Source organism: Mirounga angustirostris, unplaced genomic scaffold (genome assembly GCF_029215605.1).
Source record: "Mirounga angustirostris isolate CCGP_5_RB_7025 unplaced genomic scaffold, mMirAng1.0.hap1 SCAF_5, whole genome shotgun sequence".
In the NCBI taxonomy this organism is placed as follows: Eukaryota; Metazoa; Chordata; class Mammalia; order Carnivora; family Phocidae; genus Mirounga; species Mirounga angustirostris.
Window position 1 is genome coordinate 7,480,317 of NW_026991713.1, and position 25,980 is coordinate 7,506,296.

The 25,980-nt window shown below is 58.1% G+C and overlaps 1 protein-coding gene across 6 annotated transcripts in view; it reads right to left on the reverse strand.

The window, feature by feature from the left end:
• Positions 1-418: 418 nt before the first annotated feature.
• ZC3H7B (zinc finger CCCH-type containing 7B) overlaps positions 419-25,980 on the reverse strand; it is a 57,133-nt gene continuing 31,571 nt past the window's right edge. For 3 of the 6 annotated variants that reach the window (XM_064590561.1, XM_045872457.3, XM_064590557.1), the window contains 16 exons: positions 20,918-20,960; positions 20,174-20,367; positions 19,521-19,842; positions 18,465-18,553; positions 17,547-17,646; positions 15,950-16,111; positions 13,630-13,835; positions 12,598-12,698; positions 11,036-11,217; positions 8,557-8,642; positions 4,868-5,004; positions 4,647-4,752; positions 4,396-4,504; positions 4,001-4,134; positions 3,707-3,870; positions 419-3,352 (listed from right to left, as the gene is read on the reverse strand). In XM_064590561.1, the coding sequence (XP_064446631.1) occupies positions 3,106-3,352; positions 3,707-3,870; positions 4,001-4,134; positions 4,396-4,504; positions 4,647-4,752; positions 4,868-5,004; positions 8,557-8,642; positions 11,036-11,217; positions 12,598-12,698; positions 13,630-13,835; positions 15,950-16,111; positions 17,547-17,646; positions 18,465-18,553; positions 19,521-19,842; positions 20,174-20,367; positions 20,918-20,960 (2,382 nt within the window). In that variant the 3' untranslated portion in view covers positions 419-3,105. The remainder of the gene's footprint in view (positions 3,353-3,706; positions 3,871-4,000; positions 4,135-4,395; positions 4,505-4,646; positions 4,753-4,867; positions 5,005-8,556; positions 8,643-11,035; positions 11,218-12,597; positions 12,699-13,629; positions 13,836-15,949; positions 16,112-17,546; positions 17,647-18,464; positions 18,554-19,520; positions 19,843-20,173; positions 20,368-20,917; positions 20,961-25,980) is intronic. The other 3 variants (XM_064590560.1, XM_064590559.1, XM_064590558.1) reach the window with 3 other exon arrangements.

The window sequence follows — 25,980 nt, forward strand, 5'->3', positions numbered from 1 at the left end:
TCAGAATCCTATACCGAAGCATGGCATGACCCCTTACTTTTCTGGAAAAGCCACACCCAGAAAGGGCATAGAGCCAGGCCTCTGGAACTCAAGACGGTGCCCTTGATTGAAGCAGGGAGGGGTGGGTACCTCTGGATGGCCCCACGCGGAGCGCTGGGAGCAGGCAGGTGGCAGCAGGGTGAAGGGTGCTGCTGGGCCCACTTGTACACAGTACAGCTTGTCCCCGCCAGCCGAGGTGCTGCCTGAGCTGGGGTCAGCTGGGTTGCCCTGTTTACACAGGGACACAGACCTTCCACCCCTCACCCCTCGGAATGTTCACCTTTAGGCCTGCCCAGCGCCAGGCAGCTCTGCCCCACGGGTAAGGAGCAGCCCAGGCCCCCAGGCACCGGGCAGGGAGGAACCGGAGGACACCTTGGGGAAAGAGGTCAAAGTGCACACGTTTATTTTCTAGAACAAAGGCTAAAAGAATCAAGTTTCTTTCATTTTATTTTAAGAAGGACAAAAATTGTTATTAAAACATCTACATTATTATCAAGATACTAGACCTTATGAATATTTAATATTAAAGTGTGGTATTCTTAAATTTTTAATACACAGACATTTTAAAAGGACCATTAAATTGATTACTGCCCAGCTGAGAAATGCAGCATCCCTCTTTCCCCTACCCCAAAGGGACACTCACATCGGGGGCGCCTGCCCCCGCCATGTTCGAAGTCTAGTCTCTGCCTGCTGGCAGGGGGCACAGGCCCCGATTCAACTCTCCAAGCCTCCCAGTCGGGGTCACGACTGAAATAATCACTCTCATCACTCAAAGTGGACTCCTGTCCCCCCACCCCCTGCCTCTTGCTCTCTGCCCAACTCTGTGGGGGATCCAGCTCTGGCCAGGCCAGGGAGCCCCAGATCTCAATGGCCCCTGGATGGATAACAGGCTGAAGAAGAAAAATCTGGACTCTGATCCTATTCGTCTGGGTGGGAGACAAACACCAATCATTTCCTTTCCTGGAGCACCACTGCTCCCAGTGAGGCCGGGAGTGCTCTGGGAACTGGGCCCAGGCAGGGCCGCTCCCGCCCCTACTGCCAAACCCCCTCCAACCCACAGCTCCAAGTCCCTGCATCTGAAAAATCCCTCTTAATTACACCAGGATGGCTGCATTTTCTGGCCAAATTCTTTATCTTTAGCCCTCATTAGAAGTGATTCCTTGGATACCACACACATATATAATATTATATAGAGCGATATATTTAATACCTGTGTATATATGCATCACGGGGGCGACATATATACACACTAAAAACAAGGCTGGTGACGACAGACTGCAACACCACGGATCGGGGAAAACAAGTGTCATCCACATTCACAGCCACGGCCTCCACCTTGGGTGTGGTCTCTCCTCCCCTCCAGTCATGCCGCTGGCACCACGCTGCCAGCCTGCTGGGGGAGGGGCAGGGGGAGGAAAGGGTGCATGCCACGATTACTGGGGAAGGCTGGGCAGTGACGGCAGGAGGAACAGGGTTCTCTGCGCCCGGGGTGCCCAGAATCACATCATCGCTCACTATCGATCCTTGCTTGAGGAGAAATGAGGGGGATTCCATTCTCTCTGTCTCACCCCCACCCCTGACTCCAGCTGTGGTCCCAGGTTTCTTCCGGGGGGGGCCCACTCCTTGTGCCAACTGCGTGGGACATTCTGGAATGTCTCGGAAACCAGGGGACGCTGGGTGTGCCCATAGGGGGTGGGATGGAGAGGAGGGGGTGCACGCAGACAGGTCAGACAAGAGGGATGGGGCAGGGCTTAGTGGCTGGGGGCAGGTGCTGGGGGTCGGCTGAGGTCCCAGGCAGCTGGTAGGGCCGGGAATCAGAGAGGGCTAGGACAGACAGGGGCAACTGTACGTCTAGGTCTGGGGAGAAGGGGAAGAGGGCCATGCTGGGTCCCCAAGAAAGGGGCTGTGTCCGATCCTAGAGTGACCCCTGGTGCCCAGGGTCATCTCCCTTCCCTCTGTATTCCGACCCCCACCCTTCCCCTTCCTTCCAGTTCATCCTGCAGAAGCTGAGCCCACGGGTGCCCTGCCCATTACCACCACCCCTAGTGGGCGTGGGAAGTAACATGCTGCTACACTCCCTACAACCATCCTCAGGAGGGGACAGTCCCTCTACACGGTGCTGACATGAGCCTGAGCCTCCCTTCTTCAGCCCACAGGGGGCACCGCCTGGGACCCCGATGCCACACTGATTCAGAGACTGTCCTATTCCTGCCAAGAGCCCGGAGGCTCCAGCAGACAACTGGCCCTTAGCCTTTTGACTAGTTTGCCTCCTGGCTCTACCTTGTGGCTTGGGCTGGAGACCCTGGCAGATCACCCGTCCCTTCCAGGCCTCAGTCTCCCTGTCTGCAATAAGGGCGTTTAGGCTGAGTCATCTCCAAGGACTCTGAGCACCTACAGTCTACATTCGGTGGCCCACAAGGAAGAGGGCTAGGCTGGGGGCCTGACTGGAGAGGCTCCAGAGATCATCTAGCCCAGCCCCTCCCACTCTTCCAACCGGAGGGGAAACTGAGGCCCCAGAGGGCAAGCGACCAGGAGTGTGTTCCCAGCTCCATCCTGGGGCTGTGTTTTAAAGCTAATTGGGGCCTCCAGCCCTCTGTTATGTCCTGATCTGCCCCCTGGGGGAGGTGGGTGTGGGGTGAGGGTGGGGCAGGGAGAAGGACCCTCCCGCTGCAGATTCAAGTGGGGACCCCAGGCTCCCCAGCCCTGAGCTTTGGGCCCCCTTTAGGACCAGACAGAAGTTAAAGCTGTAGGCTGAAGCTGGACGGGTTCGGCCAGGCCCCTCCGTCCCCAACCAGGAGAGCCAGGGGTGGGGTGGGGTGGGGGATAGCTGCCCGGGGTTCCAGCAGGATGAGGACCCTGGGACCACTCAGGGCTGCAGCACGTGCACCTGGGTATGCACACAGGTGGTGGGCGCAGAGAGGATGGATGGGGCCCCAGGGGGCCGGGGGCTGCCTGAGGAGGGCGGCCCCCCACCCCCAGCCCTGGCCTGCCCTGGCCCTCCTATCAGGCCCTCTGTCCCCACCCCCGCCCCGACCCTAGGACTTCACCCGAGGCCCAGAGCTGGCCCTACTCCCCGGTGACAGCGGCGGCCACAGGGGCTTCCGGGGCGGCACCGGTGGTGTTCCCATCCTCTTGCAGCAGGAAGTTGTATTTGCCAAAGTCGTCGTCCCGCGGGCAGAGAAGCATATCCTTGCGGGCCTTGGCCAGCTTCTGCTTCAGCACCTCGCGCCGGTCCAGCCACTCGGTGAGCTCCTCCTGCCCGTGAGCGCAGCGGCACTTGTCCCCATCTGGGCAGGCCTTGCCCTTCTGGAGCCTGTGGGCAGCAGGAGGCTCACTGCCCAAGCCCCACGCCCTTTCCACCACGGGCTGCGGACCTTGGGCCGGCTGCTTAACCTCCCCCAAGACAAGCCTCTGCCTGGGCAGCGTCGGTCCCGGTGAAAGGGGGCCCGTCCCAGCCTCCTCCAGGACCTGCCCCAGGGCTGCCGGCGGGGGTCCGCGGTTCCGAGCCCGCCCGCCCCCAGGCTCCTGGCATCCAGGAGCAGCTGCTTTAGGACACCGCCCCCCTCCACATGTTCTCTCCGGGCCAAGGGGAGCCAGGGCTGGCCACAGGCTCGTCTCAGGCCCACCCTGCTGCCCGCCGAGCCCGCCGAGCCCGCCCCGGGAGCACCTGTCGCAGAGCCGGAACTCGCCCATGGGGAAGCGGTAGGCCCAGCCGCTGGCGTCGCTGTCGGACGTGAAGACCTTCTCCTTGTGCTTCTCGGACTGGATGTGTTGCTGCCACTGCTTCTTGCTGTTGCTGTTTTTACCGCAGAGCCAGCAGTGGTAGCCCATCTGGGGGCACAGCGCCATGGGTGCCCAGTCCTCGCACCCCGGCCCCGACGTTCCCCAGCGAGGCCGGGCCCTCCGCACGCCCTCCCAGATCAGCCTCCCACCCGGGCCCCAGCGCGAGCGAGGCCGCTACCATGATGTCGGCGTAGTCCGTGGGCATCTGGATCTGCTTCTCCCCTTCCCGAGAACTGATTGGGGTCCCTTCCCCTGGCTTCCCCGGGTTGTGTTTCTTCAGCCACATGTCATAGGTCTGCTGCATGTCCAGGACTGGTGGGAAGGAGAGGACAGGGTGCTCGGTGGGGGGGGTCCTCCCTCCGTTCTGCCCCCTGGCCCCCGCCCCCGGACATGGGAGCTGGGGCCACCCCAGGCCTTGCTGTCGGGCTGCCAGGTCAGCGATGGAAGACGCTGAGAGGGTCCCGTCTGGGGTGGCAAAGGGAGAGCGAGCAGGTGCTCTTGGGCCTGCTGATGGTGGGGGGGGGGGGGTGGTGTCTGGCAGGGCGGGGGTGCTGGGCCCACTCCTGCACTCACTCTTGTTCTCCTTCATGAACGTCCACATGTCCCTCTCCTCCGGGCTGTGTGCGAAGGAGCAGTTCCCCACGTACTGGCACTTTCGGCCGTTCTGCGCATGGATGCAGAGCTACAGGGTGGGTGTGGGGAGAGCCAGCTGAGTCCCGCTGGAGACTGTCACGGCCCCAGCCGGCAGGCAAGCCCTCCTAGGGCCCCTCAGCCCTCACACCTGAGCTCCCACCGCCACCCTGCACCCCACTCCCGGCGCTCACATCGTATTGCTGTGGGAAGTTGCGAATGGAAGGCAGGGGCCTCACAGACACCCATTTCCTCTTGGCCTTTGACATCACCAGAAGGACCCGCCGCTCCTTGGTCCAGCTGGGGGTGGGGACAGAGGGGGATTTGCTGGGGAGAGGCCCGGGGAAGAGGCCTGGCCTCCTTACTCGTGTGGCTCGGGTGGGCCCCCCACCCCCCAGCGGGGCGCCTGGCTCACCAGTGCCGGGCCTTGGCGCTGCAGTACTTGAGGTCTTTGTCAGGCTCTACCACCTGCCCGTTCCTCCAGCACTGGCCACACACAAATTTCATCTGCAGGTCGAAGGTGCTGGGCCCATGTGTCCGAGGGGCGCCCTGCTGGCGAAAGGGGCTGGTGAATCCAAAGGCATCAGGGCTGAGGCCTGGGGTCTGTCACGCAGGTGGCCCCTCCAGGAGTGTGAGGGCCACCCAGAGCCTCAGAACGAGCCAGCCCGTTACCACTTGCCAGAGGGAAGTGACCTCCCCACGCTAGGCCCCCCAGCCTCTCAGTGTGGGAGCCAGGCCCGGGAGGGGGCCCGGATTCCCCATCGACTACTCTCTGCCTTGTCTGGCGAGTCCCCACGGGCCTGCTCTCTGGAACCACTGCCGTTTCCCTGAGCATGGCAGGCTTTTGCACATGCTGTCCCTCTGCCTGGAATGCCTTTGCTCTGTACTTCGTCAGGCTGATTCTGGAAACTTTCAAGACTCAGCTCGAGCACCGCCTCCTTTAGGAAGCCTTCCCTGGAGCTCTCCTAAGTGGTAGCCGCCCATTCTAGGAGCTCCCATAGTACCTGAACGCCGTCATGTTGATCAGCTCAGCTCGTTATGAGGCCTGGGCCGGGTGGACAGCAGGGCCCAGGTGGGAAGCCACTTGCACAGGAGGCTGCTCTGGGGGGTGGCACAGACTTCTGGGCAGCCCTGGACCCCCTAAGGCCCCACCAGGTTCATCCCCCATCCTCTGCTCTAGCCTTTCCTTTGCAGGCAGGAGGGCTTGCTCTCCTCACCCCTGGGACCCCTGGGATGGGGTGGGGGGTGAAAGGTGGGAAAAATGCCCACGCAACCTTGTCTTCTGCCCCTTTCACGCCCCTCACCCAGCTCTGTTGGCTCACCTACTGACTCTCCTGTTACCTAGAGCCTCCCTGTCCTCCCTGGAGCCTCAGACGTGGGGTCACCCCTCCAGGCAGCTCTCTCTCCTCCAGGCTGGAGGAGGGTACATGTCCCCTACCAAGGGAGCACCCTGTGTGCCTGGCACTACCTAGCCCAGGGCCCGTCCTTGAGCAGGAAGGGGTTCTGTCCACGTGTGTTCACTGACCCCTGGCCTGGTGCTGGACGACTCGCAGCCTGGCTCGGCCCCAGGATGACTTCCACGTCACCTCAGGGACAAGGTAAAAGCAGACCTTTGTAACTGGGGCATGGCCTGTGCTAAGAGCGGGCAGGAGGTTCTCCACATCACTCCTGATTTCCAGGTGTTCCACCAGATTCTCACAGAAGCCCGAGGGGACCCATTTCACAGGTGAGGTAAGTGGAGACAGCTCTAATGAAGAGCCATGCCGGTTCACTGAACTTCCCTTTTCACAACTGTACAGCCTCACCAAGTCCTTGCTGCAGCCCTGGGGGGTGGGGGTGGGGGTGGGGGGCTCATTCCCACTAGACCGATAGAAGCAGAGGCTCAGAGAGGTTACTAATCCAGCCCCGGCTAAGTGGCCTGAGGACAGGAGTCTGGAGAGAGGCATGCTCATTTGTGGGATGGCACAGCTGCGGAGCCATGGGCACTGAGCCCGAGCAGCTTCTACCCTGGCACCTCACCGTCGGCCTCCCAGTGCTGCCGACCCGCCCTCTGATGGCAAGCAAGCAAGACGCCTCATGCCCTGGTCGCAGCCAGGCCTGGCACAGAAGCCCTGTTCCCGAGCCAGGCCCAAGGGTGGCATCTTGGGTGGGCCGCGTGGGGCCCCTGGTAGCAAGAGGAGGTGGAAGCCTGTCGTGGCATCCGGGGACCCTGGGAGCAGCCGTGAGGAGGAAGAAGGGGTAGGAGGTGGTGAGGACTCAGAGTTCTCTTAGAGGGTAACACTGCAGGTCCAACCCAAGCCCCTCACTGCGTTCCAGCTGGGATCCTGGCCAGGAACAAGAAACAAACCACATGGCAGAGAGGGGGAAGAGAGAAGAGGATAGCACAGGAAGGGACAGAGGAGGGGGACAACCAGGAAGCGGGGAGAGAAAGAAAAAGGAGCAGAAAGACGGGCTAGGGACAGGGAGGGGGAAGTCCCAAGGGGACCAGGCAGCCCTGTGGGACAGCCTGCCCTGCTCCCTGGCTCACTCCCATCCCCACACTGGCCTCAGGAGGGGCCAGGGGCCCAGCCTTCTCCCAAAGCGACCAGTGGGTGGTCCTGGCCTGGGGAGGGTGTCATCCCTCATGTGTGGATGGCACAGAGGTCTTACCTCACACTATCTCTTAGGCCTGAGACCACCCCTTCTGTCCCCACTGTCACCCTGGGCTATAATGGTCCCTACCTCTCAGGGAGGAGGATATGAGGATTGGGGAAGGCACGGGGCCCAGTGCAGAGCAGAGACTCGGCAAGCTGCAGCCTGGTCAGCTTCTGTGACCCTCACGCCCTCCCTGGGAGATGGCAGGCAGGATTATGATCCCCATTTTATGGGTGAGCAATCCTCAGGGGTGGCAGGAATGGGGCCGGGTGGTGGGGGAGCAGAGCGAGCTCTGGACAAGATGTCAGAGAACCAGGCATTTACTCCACTAAGTGTGCCCCTGGCTTAGTCTCAAGCATGTCTGAGACTCAGTTTCCCCATCTGCAAATGCCACAGTGCCACAGCTCACTTCTTCAGGAGCAGGGTGAGGATTGGGACGGATGGGAGACGATACGACCAGTGGGAAGGAATACCAGAATACTCACACGGTCTCAAGGACCCTCCCCGGAAGATACTTCTTCATTACAAAGGGGGAAAAACATAACTTCACGGTAGAGAAACCTTTACAGTGGGGGCGCCTCTAACCACGTGATCACCAGTAAAGGGACACATTGAGATGACGTGCATCCAGATGAGTGAACGGAGAACACAACAGCACCTCTGCGATTTGAGGAACCATCAGACAATCCCAAATGGATGGGCCTTTCACAAGACAGCTGCCTTCCAAAACCATCAATGTCATGCAAGACAAGAAAGACTGGGGGATTGCTCTAGATTAAAAGAGACTAGATAGGGGCGCCTGGGTGGCTTAGTCCGTTAAGCATCTGCCTTCAGCTCAGGTCATGATCTCAGGGTCCTGGGATTGAGTCCCGAGTCGGGTTCCCTGCTCAGTGGGGAACCTGCTTCTCCTTCTCCCTCTGCCCCCTCCCCACCTGTGCTCTCTCTGTCCCTTTCTCTTTCTCAAATAAATAAAATCTTAAAAAACAAAGAGAGAGAGTAGACAGACACAACAAATGAATGCAGCATCACTTGGGATTTGGGGATGATGCACAAAATCTAAGTATAGGACACCATAATCTGAAAAATTACCCCAATGTTAGTTCTGTGGTGCTGATAATTGTCCTGTGGTTATTATGTAAGACAGAGTCCTTATTTTTAGGAAACAGCGAAGTATTTAGGGGTGATATGGCATCATGTCTACAACTTACTCTCAAATGGTTCAGAAGAAGCTATGTATATAATTGTATATAAATGTCTATGTGTGGACGTACACACACACACACACAGGACGAAGCAAGTGTGGAACGTGGTAAAATGGTTACTATCCGGGGAATCCAGAAACGGGTATATATGAATTCTTTGTACTATTCTGATAATTTTCTGGTAAGTCTGAAATCAGATTCCATTAAAGGGATGGGGAATGGCCCTCGGGGACCTGGTCCCACCCCCAACACCAATCCAGGTCCTCACCAAGCCGCTGCTGGCCTTCCCTGCATGGGCCTCCATCTGCTGCCAGTACTTCTTGGATTCCTGGACGATGTCTTCGTGGGTCATGCCTGTGGAGGGTGGGACCAGACACAGGCATCTGTGAAGGAGCTCAGCGAGGAGAGAGGCAGGGGATCTGCAAGGTGCCACCCAGGCCCAGGCGAAGGAGCCCCATTTCCCAGCCAGGCCCTGCCACAGAAAGACATGGGGAGTAGGGAAAGCTGGGTCTTCTCTGGGTCTCTTTGCATCTGCAATTGGGAATGGAGGACCTGCTCCAAGCCCTCACAGGGAGTAGGAGAATCAAATGCAGCCAAGAGTGGGGAAATGCAGGAGAAAGGTCTTGGCCCTGCAGCATGGCATGGTGACTCCCCTGCCCTCATGCTAAGGTCCCCCTGGCTGCTCAGCACCCTTCCTTAACCCCCACCTCTTCCAGTGGGGTCTCAGGCCTGAATGCTGCTTGGCAGTCCCTGGCCCACTGTTCTTAGGGCTCAGGGCCTGGCCCAGCCTGGCTCACTAGCTCACTGAGGGGCCGCTGCTCTTCACTGCAGGTTAGCAAAGGGGCAGAACCTGGTGGCCCAGACCTTCCCAGTCTGACTGCTGACTGCGGAACCCACCCTCTGAGGTACAGCTTGGAACCTCTCCCATCTTCTCCAGCCCCTTTCTCAGACTGATTTCCTTTCGACCTTGTCCTATAGATACTGTTCTACGTGACCACTTGTCACTGGGGGCTTACTCTGGGCCAGGCACTATGTTTGACACCCATTTTCTTGCTAAGGATTCCCAAATACAGATCACCAGTCCAGACCTCACCTGTGACTTCCAGACTTCCACATCGGGTTGCCTGCTCAACATTGTCACTTGAAGTCCAAGAGGCAGCTCAAACTCCCCACATCCCGCACTGAGCCCTGATGGGACGCCCCCCGCCCCCGCAAACCTGCTCCTCCTACAGCCTCCCCTTCTGAGAACACAGCAACCCTATTCTCCCAGTTACTCTGCTCAAAAACCTTGTAGGTGACCTTGATGCCATCCTTTGTCTCATACTTCATATCTGGTCCATCAACAACTCCTGCTGGCTCCACCATCAACATATCCCCAGAATCTGATCACTCCTTCTACCCCCGCCACTGTCACCCTGGGCTGAGCCACACCTTCTCTGGTCCCCCTCTGTCTGTCCTCACTCCTCTATTCTCCACCCAGTAGCCAGAGTGATTTTTAAAAAATACTGATCAGATCATATACCTCCACCCACTTAATCCCTCCAGACCCTGCACATCATACTTGGAACAGTCCCGACTCTAAGTACGACCTAGAGACTTCTACACAGTCTGGTCCCTACCAACCTCTCAGGCCCTCTTCCCGCCATGCACTAAGCTGCTCTGCTTTCAGGGATAGCGTTTTGATACCAAGCTTGCTCTTGCCTCAAGGCCTCCAGCCTTGCTCTTCCCTCTGCCTGGCATGCTCTCCCTATCCTTCCTTGCTCAAACGCCACCTCCTCACAGAGGCCCTCCCTGACCATCTTATCCTAAATGCCCCAGCCTGAGTCCCTCCCCAACCTATTGCTCTGCCTTACTTTCCTGTCAGCACCGAGCACGTCTGAAATTACATAACCCTATTTCATCAACTCTAAGAAGACATCAGTTGTTAGATGCACCATTATTTTATGTTACATTCCAAACAACGCTGCTAAATTACAGTATAACATGCAGTGGGGGAAACGTGCGTCCTAGAACAGATGGAAAGCAGGATTTATTACCTACTTGTTACACTGTCTGCCTTGCCCTTACTTATAGATCTCAGAGTTCTTGCTCGGGCCCCTGACACACAGCAGGTTTACTCATCACCCTATTAGATGAACGAGTAAGTGAGTATCTTTTAATCTCCTCAGCTCTGAGGAGCAGATTATTTTTTTTTTAAGATTTTTAAAATTTATTTTTGAGAGAGAGAGAGAGAACGAGCAGGGAGGAGGGGCAGAGGGAGCAGCAGACTCCCTGCTGAGCAGGGCCTGGACGGGGACTCGATCCCAGGATCCTGGGCTCATGACCTGAGCTGAAGGCAGACACCTAACCGACCGAGCCCCCCAGACGCCCTGACGGTGGAGATTACGATCACCAGTTCACAGGTGGGCAAATGGAGGCTCAGCTAGGGGAAGTGACCTGCTGGGGACCAACCAGGCAGCCCGGCTCTGCCTCCTCTCCCTTCCCACGTGTGTTCCCCTGGCAGTGCCTGGCTACGGATAAACCTAGGACCTTTCAAGCCTGGAAGCTCCCTGAGAGCAGAGCCTGTGTCCTCTGTGAAGTCTCCGCGGGGGCACCGGCTCCTGCAGAGCGCCCCCCCGCCCCCGCGACCCGGGAGCCGCCCCTTCTGAACTCCCTCTGCCACCTGCGAGGGGCTGGCCCAGCTACCCTCAGCCAGTTCCGCCCCGCCCCCGCCCCGCCCCGGCCCCGCCCCCGCCCCGCCCCCTCACCTGAGTACTGCTGCAGCAGCCAGACTTTGAGCTCGATAAAGCTGTGGGCGAAGTGGCAGCTGTCTTCCCGTAGGCAGCCGTAACGCACCTCGTGGCGGCACACGTCGAACTGGAAATGCTCCTGGAACTGGCGGATCTTGGAGTACTTGAGGGAGGTGGAGCGGACGATGTGCACCAGGCACCTGGCGGGCAGAGGGCGGGGCGCGCGATGCAGGCGGCAGCCCCCGCCCCTCCATCATTCCCGCCGGGGAGGGGCTGCTCTCCCCGGCACTGCGCAAGCCTGAAGGGTGGGGGGGCTTCGCCCTGGGTCTTCCTGCCCTATTAAAACGCTTCTAGAACAGGACAGCGCAGTAGGCCAGAGGTGGGGGTCCTACACTCAGGTCGTCCCAGCTGTATGCTCCTCCCCTGGCCTCAATCCAGGGCCAGCTCCAAGGGGGCGCTGCCAGCAGGAGGGCACAGATCCCACCTGCTAGGAGGCTGGGAGAAGGGAGTGGCCCGGGCGCGAGAAGGGCAGGTTCCCCAGCTTCACGCTCCAGAGCTGCTCCTGCATCCAGAGAAACAGCAATCGAGCATCTCCTCTGGGACAGCAATTTTATTTTATTTTATTATTTGTTGTTGTTCTTTAGTTCGTATTTCATAATCATAAACTTGACTCTGCGGGTTGTGATCTCAGGGTGGTGGGATCGAGTCCCGCGTGGGGCGTGGAGTCTGCTTGAGATTCTCTCTCCCTCTGTCCTTCCCGCTCATGCTCCCTCCCTCTCTCTCTCTCAAATAAATAAATCTTTAAAAAACACAAAACCATAATTCTGCAATCCAGCTAGATTTGGAGGGGACTGAGGAAAATATGGAACCCACAGAACTGCAGGGAGAGCACAAAGATGATAGGATATTTTGAGCCCCTGGGGGGAAGGGGTGCTCTTCTGAGCTACAGAAGGAATGGTCTGGTGGTTAAGATAAAACACATGTCAAATATATTAGATTTGTGGGACAGGATTTTAATGATGCTCACAGCAACCCTAGGAGATTGGGATCATCATCAACTTCACAGACAGGGAAACCAAGGGCCACAGGACATAAAACAGGCATTGACCAGGCTGGGATGTGGACCCAGGTTTGTCTGACTCAGGGCCTGGGCTCTATCATCCATGTGGGGGCGGAGCCAAGGGCAGTCAGAGGGAGCAAAGGTGGGTGCCAGGACTGACACAAGCCCTCCCACTCAATGTCATGACAGTGGGGGGCACCAGATGGGAGTCAGAGATGTGGCCTCCCACGTGCCTGTTGAGTGAGCTACTTCCAAGCCTCATCAGTACAACAGAGACTGTAACTCCCCCCTTACAGGACTGTGGAGATCGTTAAGATACCCGAGAGAATGCTTGGAATACAGATCTCGATAAATGTGGTTCCAATCTTTCCAGTAGATGCTGGATCTGAGCCCTAAATTCTGCCCCTTGCCTTGACACCCGAGGGTCCACCCCCTGGCTTCAGCTGCTCCCCAGGGATCTGAACCACCCCAGCTCTCTGTGCGCCCCCGCTCCCAGGCCCAGGCCGTGGGTCCTACTCACTTGTTGTTGTAAAAGCTGTGCTTGGCAGCCAGGTTGGAGCAGACAGACGGGGAGTCCTTGGTGCCTTTGCTGATGATCCGGGGCTTACTGTCAAAGCAGATCTGCCCAGGGAGGGGATGGGCTGGGACCCAGCATGGCCACCCAGGGAGGGGCAGACTGGGTCCCTGCCAGCCCTGCTCTGAGTCAGGGGAGTGAGAAAGGGCACCCCGGGCTCTATGGCCCCCACTCTCTGGCTCTAGCTCCCAGATAACCTGGGCTGTGGCTCTCTGTGGTCCAGATGCCTGGAGCAGGGGGTAACTCCAAGCCTCTGGAAACTGGGGTGACCATGCCTGCCGTCCCACAGGCTCACTGTGAAGCTCAGAAAGGACATGACAGAACTGCAAGTGCTTTGTAAAGTCCACGCAGCTCCTGGCTGTGCACTGGGTCATGTTTGGGCTGAGCTGCACCAACCCTGCCAGCAACCTGGATCCAGAGCTCCAGCTCCGCGGAGATGGGCCCGACACTGTCACTGCCCTCATCATGCTCTGACCAGGCAGGGAAGCAGGGGGCCAGCAGGGTCTGCTGTGGCAGCTCCAGGGAAGGAATTAATGACAACTTGGTAGAGCTGCTGGGATCCGAGCTGAGCCTCAGAGGGTCCAAGATGCAGAAATACAGGGAGGGCGCTCCAGGGAGAGGGGACGGCCTGGATACAGGCAGGGAAGTGGGCAGGAAGGTGTAACGGGCACCGGAGCCCGCACAGCTAGACAAGGAGGTGCGGGGAGGATGAGTACCTCCAGCGCCTGGCGCCAAGCCTGGCCTCTGATGGCCATCTGGAAAGAGTGGGTATGATTATCTCTCTTTTCTTTGGCAAGATAGGGTCCTGTGGGCCTTTCTGGTAGTCCAAGGACCTACTGATTCTAAAGTCAGGCCTCCCAAACCCCCAGGTGCCAGGACTGACATTTGATAATGGAGCACGCCAGGGAGCCCCTCCCCCAGCCCCATCTGTGCCATCGACTGGAGGGTGGCAGGCGAGTGGGGCGGGTGCGCGGGTACCTCACAGAGGAAAGTGAAGATGCCCTGGTGCTCCTTAAGGAGCTTGGCGATGGTGAGGCTGCCACGCTTGACGCCCCCCAGCGGGTCAAAGAGCAGGTCGCGGTTGAGGGTGCCTTTCCGCTCCTCTGTCCACACGTCGATCTCCTCCTGATGGTAGGCGAAGGTGCAGTTATCCCCGTACTTACAGTCCTGCTTGTTAATCATGTCTGCAAAGAGGCAACAGGACACACGTTCTGCCAGGCGGGACGGCAGCCCACAGAGTCCCCAGGACCTCCGCTGCAGCAGGAGGGACTCAGGCTCATTGCCACCGTGGCGGGTGGTGGCCTGTTGCTCAGGACTCAGGAGGGGCCGAGTGGCCGAGCTGGGGAAAGCCCTTCCCAGGCCAGGTCCCTTCTTCGCTCTATACCTGTGTTGGGGGGAGCACCTGCCTTTTCCATCTACAAAGCATGCGGTCATCCCACCCTACCATCCCACAGAGCCGCCTTATGTGGGTCGGGCAGGATGAGAGGTAGGACAAAGTGCTTTGTAGATGAATATAAGCCTCTAAATAAACACAAGGGGTTTTATTCTCATTATTCACCAGGAAAATACCATTGGTTAAGGGCCTGGGCCTTGGAATCCAGCAGACTTGGGCTGGGATTCCCTGTTATTCCTCAGCTGTCTGTCCCATAAACAGAGAACACTGGGTTGTTGTGGGGATTAAGTGAAATAATAAATAAAACCCCTGGGGACCAGCGGCGCCTGGTTGGCTCAGTCGGTAGAGCAGGCAACTCCTGATCTCCGGGCTGCAAGTCCAAACCCCATATTAGGTGTGGAACCTACTTTATTTATTTATTTATTTATTAAAGATTATTTATTTATTTGACAGAGAGAGAGACACAGCGAGAGAGGGAACCCAAGCAGAGGGAGTGGGAGAGGAAGAAGCAGGCTTCCTGCTCAGCGGGTGATGTGGGGCTTGATCCCAGGACCCTGGGATCATGACCTAAGCTGAAGGCAGACACTTAACGACTGAGCCACCCAGGCGCCCGTGGAACCTACTTTAAAACAAAAACCAGGGGGGGACCAGGGATTTGGGAGGGTGGCAGGCTCACAACCCGGAGCCCTGCCATCTCCTCGTGGTGGAAACGGTTTTTCTTTCTCTTTCCTGCGCACACTCTGTCTGCCCTGCCCCATCCTTCTGCCGGGCTGCAGGCGCACAAGGACAAGGGAGCCGATGTGCAGGTGATCACCACTAACTGCTCTGTGCTGGACCCCAGCAGGAGCCCTCTAGGGAATGGCTTCCCAAGATCCGGGCGCCGCTTGATCAAGTTCAAAAGAGCATGCAAAGGAGTCTGGGTTCTGGGTATTTGGGGAGTGGTTAGGGCAGACAGGGGACATGTAAGCCTCACAGAATTTGGACTTCATCTACACTGGCCAGGGGAGAGCTGACTGAGGCCTTCAAGCCCAGAAGCCACATGTCCTTAAGATCCTGCTGGGAGGACAGCGAACTGGTCCAGACAGCCTGGGGCTACTGCCATCGGCTGGGTTGGGGGACAAAGGCGGAGCCCCCCGAAGCCTCAATGTCCTAGTCTGGAGTTGTGAGGATGCGTGACAGTGGGGACAGAAGGGCAACACTATACAGCGCTTAACGATGTCGTGACTGTATAGTCATGAAGACTGCTTGCTTGGGGAATCGAAGCTGGCAAGCAAGGTACGCGACAAATGTCCGTTAAATACTGGCCACGTCGACGTGAGCCAGAAGTGGGGACAACAATGACATAATAACATTTAAAAGCTAATATTTAGGGCGCCTGGGTGGCTCAGTTGGTTAAGCGACTGCCTTCGGCTCAGGTCATGATCCTGGAGTCCCTGGATCGAGTCCCGCATCGGGCTCCCTGCTCGGCGGGGAGCCTGCTTCTCCCTCTGACCCTCCCCCCTCTCATGTGCTCTCTCTCTCTCTCAAATAAATAAATAAAATCTTTAAAAAATAAAAATAAATAAAAAAAAATAAAAGCTAATATTTATCAAGCCCTTTACTATACTATGTACTAGTCCTACGTGTTTTACATGGATTCTCCCCACACCTTTCCCACAGCCCTTCGGGACCCCCGCGAACCGCCTGAACCTCACGCTCAGCAGGGGCTTTAGCTGGAATGGAACATCCCGAATATCCCCCCCGTCTGTGGAGCTGTCAGGACAGGAGCCAGATGCTCATTCTGCTGTGGGATTCATCCTCGAATGTCCACCCTCATCTACCGGTGATGAGGAGCAGAACCACAGCTGAGTGTGAGCCGAGCTAGGCCCTAGCCACACTGCCTGCCCCCCGCCGTAGCCCACCCACCTTTGCACAGGTAGTAGGAGCCCACAAAGCTGGTCTTGGTGGGCCGGGGCCGGATCCGCTTCCAGGTCTGGTCCTCAGAGCTCCGGAGCCGGCCGAGCAGGATGTCCCTCTTGCACTTGTGCTCGAGGCCCTCACGGTAGGTGTAATCGCCCGCCCTGGGCCCTGTGTGGACATGTGGAGAGAGACAGATTTCAGGTGGAGGACTGAAGGGTGACCGCTGATGGGCCTGAGCAGTGGGCCTTGGACCCCTGCCTAAAAACCTACCTCCATCAGCTGGGCCTCCCACCAGCCCATACCACACCCTTCCCAGCCAAGTACTCCCTAGAGACAGGGGGACCCTCCAGAGACCCCCTTCTAGGCACCTACCCCCCTTCCATCACCACTCTGACTCTCCAGACATTTCAGTGTTTCCCTAGAAGGAATGAGGAAGACAGAGCCTGGCAGAGAGCAGGCCCGCCCCTTTCTTATCCTGCCTGGAAGGGCGCTGCTCAGATCCACCCTCTCGTACCTGCTCCTGCCAAGGCTCTGACCCAGGGCCTCCTCCCCGCTGACGATGGGGAAATAGCCCCGTGGGGACCCCGTGTGACCTGGCTGGGCCAGCACCAGCTGCACAGCAGTTCACGGGCTGTTAGAGGCAGCGGGTGTGTGGACTGGGGAGGCAGTCTGAGGTCCGTGAGGAAGAACTTCATCATGGGTACAGCCATCCAACAGGATGGCGCCCTGCTCCCCGCCCCCACAAGTCCATGGGCGCTCTGGTAGGATGACTCTCAGGGGTGACATGCATGTGGCCGGGGGATGAAGGGGGTGGTCCTGCAGTGTGTGGACAACAACAACTAGACAACCACTAAGGTCCTGTCAACCCTAATACCCCTAAGATGGAGAATTCTTTAGACTGCTAAGATTTTTAACCCTGGCATCCCAAGACAATATCACACTAAAACTTCAGGGATTCTGGCAAATGAGTCTTAGACTAGAATTCTGAGATTCCAGGGTGATGAAAACTGTCTCCCAGCTTTGGGCATCATTCTGAACTGCTTCTGTCACCTCCCTTGGATTTGGGGGCTGGGAATCTAGGAACTACATTTCCCAGACTCCTTTGCCAGCTGGGTTCCAGGGCAGGTTTGCGTTCACCCAGGGAGATGCACTCATGGGAGAAGCGGACTGTGAGGTGGAGTTGGCACGATGTGTGGGCTGCGTTTCCTCTGGCGAATGTGTTCCTGCAGCAGCTAGCTGGACGCCACTCCATGGCTAAGCACCAGCCTCTGGGCTGTGAGCGGCTGTGATACAGGCCGGAGGGTCCAGCAGCCCCGACCCCTGTGTGAGAGGGGTCCCTGGCTTGTGGAAAAGCAGCCTAGAGGCCAGGGGACACTCCCAGCTTCTGCTCCTCTGGCCTCTCTGGCAATTTTGAAAGCCCCAAACCCCCACGTTCTGCACCTTCCCCCAACTCCTCACCTGCTCAAAATACCTGGAGGGGCTCCTGTTTTCCCACACTTATCTCTGACCGGTACATTAGGGTTCTGTTATCCTGGGAGGCTATACTCTTGGATTCCCAGTATCTCTGGGCAGAGGGCAGAGGAACATAAAGGCGTGACATTACCTGTTTTGGGGTAGCAGAGCTGGCAGGCCTGCTTGAACTCATGGGTGGCAGCCAAGGGGTTCTTGATGAGCAAGGCGGTGTTGGGCATGGAGGGCTCTGGCTGTGATGGGAGGAGGTTGGCCGTCTTGGGCACTGGACCCTGGCTGGAGCCACCAGAGCCAGCCTGGGCACCAGAGGCTGGGGGGCTCTGTGACCCCCCCATTCTACCCAAGAGCAGAACTGTAGCCCAGCACCCTCCCCTTCCTCCTACCCTCCTGGCCAGGGAATTCCTTACAACATGATCCAAGAATCTGTAACACTGGGATTGAACCAGCCTAGTGGGGGTGCATGGCTGACAGTGACCTTGGCCCAGAACCTTCCCTTGAGCAAAAGCCCAACATGAAAGCAGAGAAACAGGAATGGCCCCAATTGGGGCCATGCACATGTCCTCCCCACTCCCAGCCTCTATCTCCCAAGCTTCCAAGGCATCAGCAGATGGGGAAAAAGGCAAGACTCAGAGAGGTTAGGTTACTTCCCCAGGGCCACAAAGCTAGTGTCTAGACTGGAGGCCAGAGTGCAGAGTGCAGAGCGGCAGCCTGCCCAAGGGCTCTCCTAAACTCAGAACCTGGCTGAGTCCCGAGAACAGGGATGTTACTAACCCTGGAGAAGTTGCTTAACCCCTCTGAGCCTCAATGTCCTCTTCTGTCAGACAAGGGTTGGGCCGTGCCCTCAGCTCACCCTCCCAGCACGTGGCTCAGTTTGGAAGGGCTGGGGAGAGACCATCTCTGGCCCATCCACTCTGAGGGGGCCTCTCCTTGGGGGATGCAGCACTTCATCCCATGCAGAAGGCTCACTTCCACTCTGGAGCCCACAACCACTTCCCTTCCACCCCCGAGAGGGCACATGGTACCTAGTCACGGATCTGCGCCAAGTACTCACCGAGGGGGCTGGTTTCTGAGTACCACTTGGGGGACGATGGTCCTGTGAGTTGGTTTCCTCTGGGCAAGAAGACACAGGGGTCACCTGCCCTGCTCGGAAGGGGTGAGAAGTCCTCTGAGGACTTCCTTGTACGCATTTGTAACTTGAAGAAACCACCCAGGCCATACATCCTCTACTGTTCATGCTGATCCCCTGCCTCTACCCTCAAGGCCTCTGCCCAGGGACAGAGCGATGTCCCAGCCTGAGCATGTGCACCCTGGCCTTACACCAGCCGTAGCCCCCACTGTCCCTGGAAGAAAGCCCAAGCTCTCAGTGTGACTCAAAGATCACTGACACTGGCTTCAGGTCTTCAAGGCCCCCAACCCACCCTCCCCTCTGGCTGATGACTCTGCGCATCAGCCAGTCCCTCTGTCATGCAAGCCTGTGTCATCCTGCTCCCCCCACCAGCAGAGGACCTTCGCCTTTAAGACCTCCCTCAGCCATCAGCTCCTCCAGGAAGTCTCCCTTTGGCTCCAGGGCTGAGTGAAGCACACCGGTGCTCCTGCAGAATCCCCCTGAGCCATGAGCACCCTGGGCTAGCTAGGTCCAACTGTCTGAAAGCTGGTCCTGCAAGGGCCCTGACAGGTCTGCTTCCTCTCTGGGTCCCTGGTGCCTGGCTCAGGGTGGTGCCGAAGGAGCTTATGGCCTGGCACCCTTTTCCCCAGCCTCAGGATCATCCCCATGGGATCCTACCAGCCTGGCGACCCCAGGGCCCCAGAAGGCTGGGCAGAGAGCACCATACTGCAAGTCCAAAGTTCTGGACTATCCCAGCTCTGCTGTTTGATCTTGAACAAGACACCCAACCCCTCAGGTCTCAGCCCTACACTGTGCTGAGCACTGCAGAAGACACAGTAACTCAGAGGTGGTGGCCCTGGACCACGATGGGGAGAGAGGACCTGGACCTTGGCTGAATAGAGCTGTAATCCCAACTCCACTCCCCAGAGACTGACTGGAGCTGCAGTGGTACGTCGAAAACCCTCAAGGGGGTGGGCGTGAACGTGCCCAACCAGGCCTCACCCACAAAGGAGCTGGGCTTGTCCAGGGCACCACGGGTCGACCCAAAGCTGTCGAGGGCATCCAACCGCGTATCCGAGTATGGCAGCAAGTCGAGGGAGTCCAGTGCCGAGCCTGGGGGGTCGAGGGCATCCAGCACAGAGGCGGCCAGCTTCTTGGAGGGGTCCATGACGAGACCAAAGGAGGCCGGGGGCAGTGGGCTGGAGACGGGGATGGAGCCACCCACTACAGGTGGTAGTAATGGGGTCCCACCAGGGAACACTGGGATCAGCTGGGGCAACTCGCTGGGCACACCGCTGCCAGGCAGGCCACCCTGGACCAGAGACTGTGAGGTGGAGAACAGAAGGCGGGGTTGGAGGAGAACTTGACCATGGCGGCCTGGGCAGAGGCAGGCGCTGCAGGCCGCAGGCCAGCCAACCCCTCTGTGCCTCAGCCCTGACCTGTCCCGTGAGCGGAGCCAGGGATCTTCATGGTCCCTCTGGCTGTGTGTTTGTACCCCAAGTAGGTCCCTTTCCCTCCTTGGGCCTCAGTTTCTCCAACTGTGATATGGAGATGGGACCCTCCCTCCATACCTTGTGGGACAGGAGGATGAACGCGCTGGGGGTCCTGGGCGGGAGAGGGGTTCAGGGGAGCAGAAGGGTGGCAATACGGCTCACCAGTGAGTCCAGTAGGGTGTCCAGCTCCGGCCCAAAGACATCCCCGTCAGAGAAGTCGTCCAGGCTCTCAGTGCCAGGGAGGGCCCTGTTGCTGCTGTCCAGGGGGGCCAGCAGGTCCAGAACATGAGGGAACAGGGGCATCGTGGGAGGAGAGGGTAGCGGGGCTGGGGAGCCTCGCAGGTCCACGTAGCAGTCTGTGGATGGGAGAGTGGGATCAGTAGCCACAGGGGATCCCGCTTGGTGGTGGGGGGAGGTGTTCCAGGGCCCTAAGATCCTCACGCAACACCTTCCCTCCTTTCCCTAGCTCCTGTCAGGAACCCTGTCTGCCCCGCGAGCCTGACTCCATGGCTGGAGGCTCAGTCACAGTGAAGGAAGGTCACTGCAGAGCAGGAGAGGGTCCCTCAGTCCTATGATATCTCTCGAATGGACCTGGCTCAGTGCCTGAACATCTTACCTGGGGAGAAGCAATGCCTTCTCTAAGGGACACTTGTTAAGCCAGTGAGGAAGAGAAGGGGACTCCCAGTTGGGGGAGGAGCTGGCCTGGGGCGGAGGACACAAGATCAGCGCTACCCTACTGTGTGGCTGACCCCCACCTTCTCCTCCCTGAGAGGGAGTCTGGTTTCCTAGGCCCGCTATTTTCTTTCATGCTTCAGGGAGTTCCTAGGGCAGGGAGCCCTCAGCCCTCAGGCTGAGCCCTCCCTGGGGACCCATCTCTGCCCTGTGCCCTCAAATCAGGGACACTACCTGTTTCGATGTCATCTATGGATCCCAATCCATTGGAAGTTCCCTGTGGAGAGGAAGGACACAGACGGTCAGGCAGACATGGGCCGGGAAGGCCATGGTGCCCGCCCCACCCCCACCCCATGACTATTGCTGGAATTAAGCACAGGGCTGGCTGGGCGGGGGCCAGGAGGCAGGGGGAGTGGGGTCAGACAGGCCTCACATCTGCCCCTTGCTGGAGGGGTACCCTGGGAGGAAAGAGATATAACCTCTGAGCCCCAGTTTCCTTACCCATCACAGGATAGGGTCCATACCCTGGGGAGGGTGGTGGGTTTTTACCCAGCCATGCCCTGCATGGTTAGTTTGCAGCTCAAAGACAAAAATGCCACTCCCCGAATCACCAGGGTCCCCTCCCCCAATTACAGCCCCAGGATGAAGGAGCCCAGGTGGGATCCCACTGCCACCCATGGACCTGCTGTTGGAGGGAAAGCTGGGCCGGAGCTTGCTCTGGGGCCTGGCCAAGTTCGTTGTTCTTCCTGGGCGCCCGCCGAGGGCAGCAGGAGGACCAGAGCCTCCCTGCTAGCCATCCCGCCCCGTGGGCCCACAGTGCCACTAACAACAGCGAGGTGCATCCGGTGCCCTGCCTCCTGCCAGGCCGGGCCAGCACCCTGCAGCCAATCGAGTTCAGCCCTTGGTCCAGGTGCCCTGCAAGGTGCTGTCCCCCCACCCCGCCCCTGCACAGAGATGTCGGTCCAGGGGTCCAGGGAAGCTGCCACTCCCGGGCCAGAGAGGGGCTGTCTGACTCGGGACTCGGCCCCGACCCCAGCCCCAGGCCTCTGCGCTCCCAGCCCCACCCGCACGCCCTGGAGCCCGGCCCTGGCGTGGCAAAGACGTGCCACTCGGTGTCTCGGGCGTGTCTGCTGCACAAACCGAGGCTGCCACGCTGGGTCAGAGCTGCTGCTCTCACGGAGAGCATACAGAGCGTGGGAGGAGGGAAAGAGGTGTCAGGTGGACAACGCTAGGGACAGCTGTGCACCTCCCTGCCCAGTGCATCCGCGGCTCTCCAGGTCCCCTGCCCGCCACCCAGCTCCAGCCCATCTTGCTAGGCTCGTCTGTCCCTGCCTTTCACTGCTAGGGGCACTCACGTGGCAACAAGGTTGATGGAGCTCCCCCTCTCTGACAGGCCTCGTACCCGCGGCTTTCATAGAGGACCCGCTGTTCCCCTACAGCCACCACCACATGGCGGGGCCCAGCGGCTCCCCGAGAGGTGGAGTGGCTGCCTCAGATAAGGGTGCGCTTGAGACCTGAGCCAGAACCCATGCCTGGCTCCAGAGCCCAGGCTCTTCCAAACCCCCACGGGGAGAACCAGTCTTGTGGTCCAGGGTACACGTTCCCCTCTCCTGCCTCTCGGCCTGGGCTCAGTGCTCAAGCCTGTTCCTCTGGCTTTGAGTTCTGCCCCCTCCTCTCTACCTGCCTGAATCCTGCCACGCAGGCTCTGTCAAGTCCTCTCCAAACAAGGCCGCCTCAGGTGCTATCTGTCCCTAAAACTCACTGCTTTCCTCCTGTCTTGCCCCTCACGCTGCCAAGCTCAGGCGCGGACACCATGCCTGCCCGTCTCATCTCCAAGTCCCACGAAGCTCCCACGGGGAGCTCATGAGTCTCCACAACCAGGCACACATGTGGAATGACCGGCTGGCTGAACCACCGGGACCCCGGTGCTGGAGAGTCTTGCAGGGGATGCTTGTGGCCAGGCTCATGCACGATGTCTGTGGAAACCTCCTGGGGCAGGGGATCTGGCTGGCACGCTCCCCGCCGCCCCACTCCGTGTATCCTGGAGGCTCTCCAACCCCTGACCCCGAGGAAAAACTTGTGGGCTGGGCTGGAACGGGATGGGGAGGGGCCCCACCCCCGCCGGGGGCACCAGGCTGCTGGCCTCCCAGGCCTGCCTTCATGTCATCCACACAAGCACCCTGGGAACTGAGCACAATCTTCTGTTTTACAGAGGGGAATCCAAAGCTCAGAGACAAGTCCTTTCCTCTAGGTCATGCCACCAGTGAGCAGAGACCTGACCTATCTGACTCCAAAGGGGTGCCATGTGGAGGCCCAGAACAGAGGAACCCATGGTCCTGCTCTCAGAGGAGCTTGCCACGGAGCCCGGGAGAAATGCACGCACACTTTGTCTGGTGCATGGGTAGGAGGTGAGGATGGAGAGGGACGTTGGAACTAGACTGTTGGGGAGCCTAAATGCCAGGCAAGAGTATCCGGAGTTGATTCCTTTTAAACAGACACTTTAATTAATAACCACTGAGGGTCTCTATGCTGGGGAGAGACCCAGAGGCCTGTCAGAATTCACCTTGAGGGTACAGGAAGGGGAGGCTAGCCCAAGTGGGATGTGGCTTTAACCAGGGCAGTCACTGCAGGAAGGGAAGGAAGAAGCAGGGACATACCATCATGTACCCAGCCAGGGTCACCCCAGCATAGTCCTATAAGGCACAATCATGACAGTTTCTTCAGCTCCAGGAATGAGGCAGGAGCCCTTGATATCCAAGAACTCTGAGTAAGATCTGCCTGAATAACTCCCTGCCTCCCTATCACCTCTGGCAAGAGGGAAGAGGAGCCCTGCACCCTGGCCTCTAGCTACCCTGGCCTCCTAGCTGTTCTCCCCACACACTGGGCACACCCCTGCCTCAGGGCCTTTGCACCGGCCATTCCCTCTGCCTGCTCCCCTAGACCTCCTCAAGGCACATCCCTTATCTTCAGGTCTTTGCTCCAGTGTCTCCTTCTCCTTGAGGCCTTCCCTGCTCACTGTTTAAAACTGCAACCCCTCCCAATTACTCTAGCATTCCCCACCCCGCACGTCTCCAAGGCACTGATCACTTTTTGTTTGTTGTCTCCTCCAGTTAGCTGTAAGTTCTATGAGGGTGGGACTCCTTGGCTATTTCTCCCTCTGCTGTATATCCAGTGCCTCGATCGACTCTATGCTGGGCACATAGGAGCCCTCAATAAATCTCTTCTGAATTAATGAACAGACTCAATCCTCTTCCCCTTCAAAGCCTTCCCAACACTCCTATGATGAAGACTCATCTCCTCCCCAGGGGCAAGGTGGTCTGGCTTCTACCTACTATCCCAGCCCCACTAGGGCCCTGCCTCCCCTCCACTAGGTCCCTCCCATTCTCTGAGGTCCTCCTAGCCTCGGGGCCTTTGCACATACCATCCCCTGTCTGAAATGCAGCTTTACCAGCACACCATGCCCCTGCCTACTCCTCAACCTTCAGGTCTCATTTGAAAGTTTGCTGATGCCCAATCTAAATCAGGCCTCCCTATTCCAGTGGCCCGTGGCTACCCACACTTTGCCTTTACAGCTCTCATGATGGTTTGTAACCAGAAATTATCAGGCTAGTATCCGTTCACCCTGGACTGTGAGCCCTTTGAGGGCAGGAACCACGAATGTTTTGTTTACCACGTACCTAGCCCCAGGCTCAGTGAACTCAGACAAGTCATCTAACTTGTCCGGCCTTGCTCTCTTCTTTGTAATAGGGGTACGTAGTACCTCCCTCGAGGCATTGTGAAATTATTTGCAATTCTTCAGTCATTCATCCACTGCTATGGTCTGAATATTTGTTAAACATTCAACGGATGTCAAATACACACGTTGAAATCCTACCCCCCAAGGTGATAGTATTAGGAGGTGTGGCCTTCGGGAGGCGATTAGGTCATGAGGGTGAAGCCCTCACGAACGGGATTAGTGCCCTTATAAAAGAGACACTAGAGAGCTCCCTTACCCCTTCCGCCATGTGAGGTTATAGCTAGAAAGTGCCATCTGTGAACCAGGAAGCGGGTCCTCAACAGATACCGAATTGGCCAGCACCTTGATCTTGGACTTCCCAGTCTCTAGAACTGTGAGAAATGAATTTCTGTTGTTTATAAGTCGCCCAGTCCATGGCATTTTGTTATAGCAAAATGTCATAATTTTTTTTTTTGAGCATCCATTATGTGCCAGGCCCCCAAATTTCCGGTTACAATCCATGAGGAATGCTATACAGGCAGATGTGGATCTGGCACCCGGAAGTCCCCCAGGCCAAGGATGTGCCTGCCTGACTCAGCTACGCCCCAGCACCCAGCCCAGGGCCAAGAAAGGGTTCTCTGGGAGTTTGCTGAGTGAATGAATGAAAGCCTTGTTAACGCTCGGAAGGCAGCCAGGCCTGCTGCTGCCTGGCTGTGTGATGTTCGCCAAGTCCCCTCCTCGCTCGGTGCCTCAGTCTCCCCTTACGTACAACAAAGAGGCAGGACCCCAGCCTCCATCAGTGCTCCTAGAGCCTGTCCCTTGTCTTCCAAAAAGCCTCAAAGTCCACCTGAGCATGCGTGGTGAGCAGTGGGAGAGTCCAGTGTATGTACTGGGTCCTGCCGCCACCCCCAGGATGAGCCAGGGTTGTACAAGGGTCTTGGCCCGGGAGGCGGGGGACATCCAAAACCTAGGATAATGCTGAAGTACCAGCATTATCCTCATGGCTCCCGCAGGTGCCACACTTCTCAGAGTATGCTCCCTTGTTCTGGCCGAGGGACAGAACACCTTCATTCCACAGGTTCGAAATCTGAAGCTCAGAGGTAAAGATTCTGCTCAAGAACAGCCTGCACAGAGGCAGGCTGGGCTCTTCTCTATGGGATCCCAGGTATGAGCTCTGCCCCCCACTTCTGTGCATCTCCCCAGCAGTCACTTGGGCAGGGGTACCAGGAAGGGCCTCAGTGGAGGTGTGTGCTTTAGCTGGGTCTTGAAAATGGAAAGGCAGAGAAAGTAGGGTAGGCTGGAGGGAGGACATTAGAGACCTGGAGGCCTAGATGCAGAAAGCCCACTGGGGAGGAAAGCAATGGCGGCAGGAAGGATGGGGGTGAGGAAGCAGGAAGATCAACGGGACTGGGCCACCCGCCCGCCAACAGCGGCCACAGCCTATCCCCACACTTTGCCCCTGTGGTATCAGGAGGCCACTCTTAAGAGGTGGAGGTGCTGTGCATCCCAGAGCTATCCTTGAGTCTGGCCCAGGCCCAGGCGGTCAGTCACCCCCTCTTCCCAGGGCAGGTGCCTGGCTCAC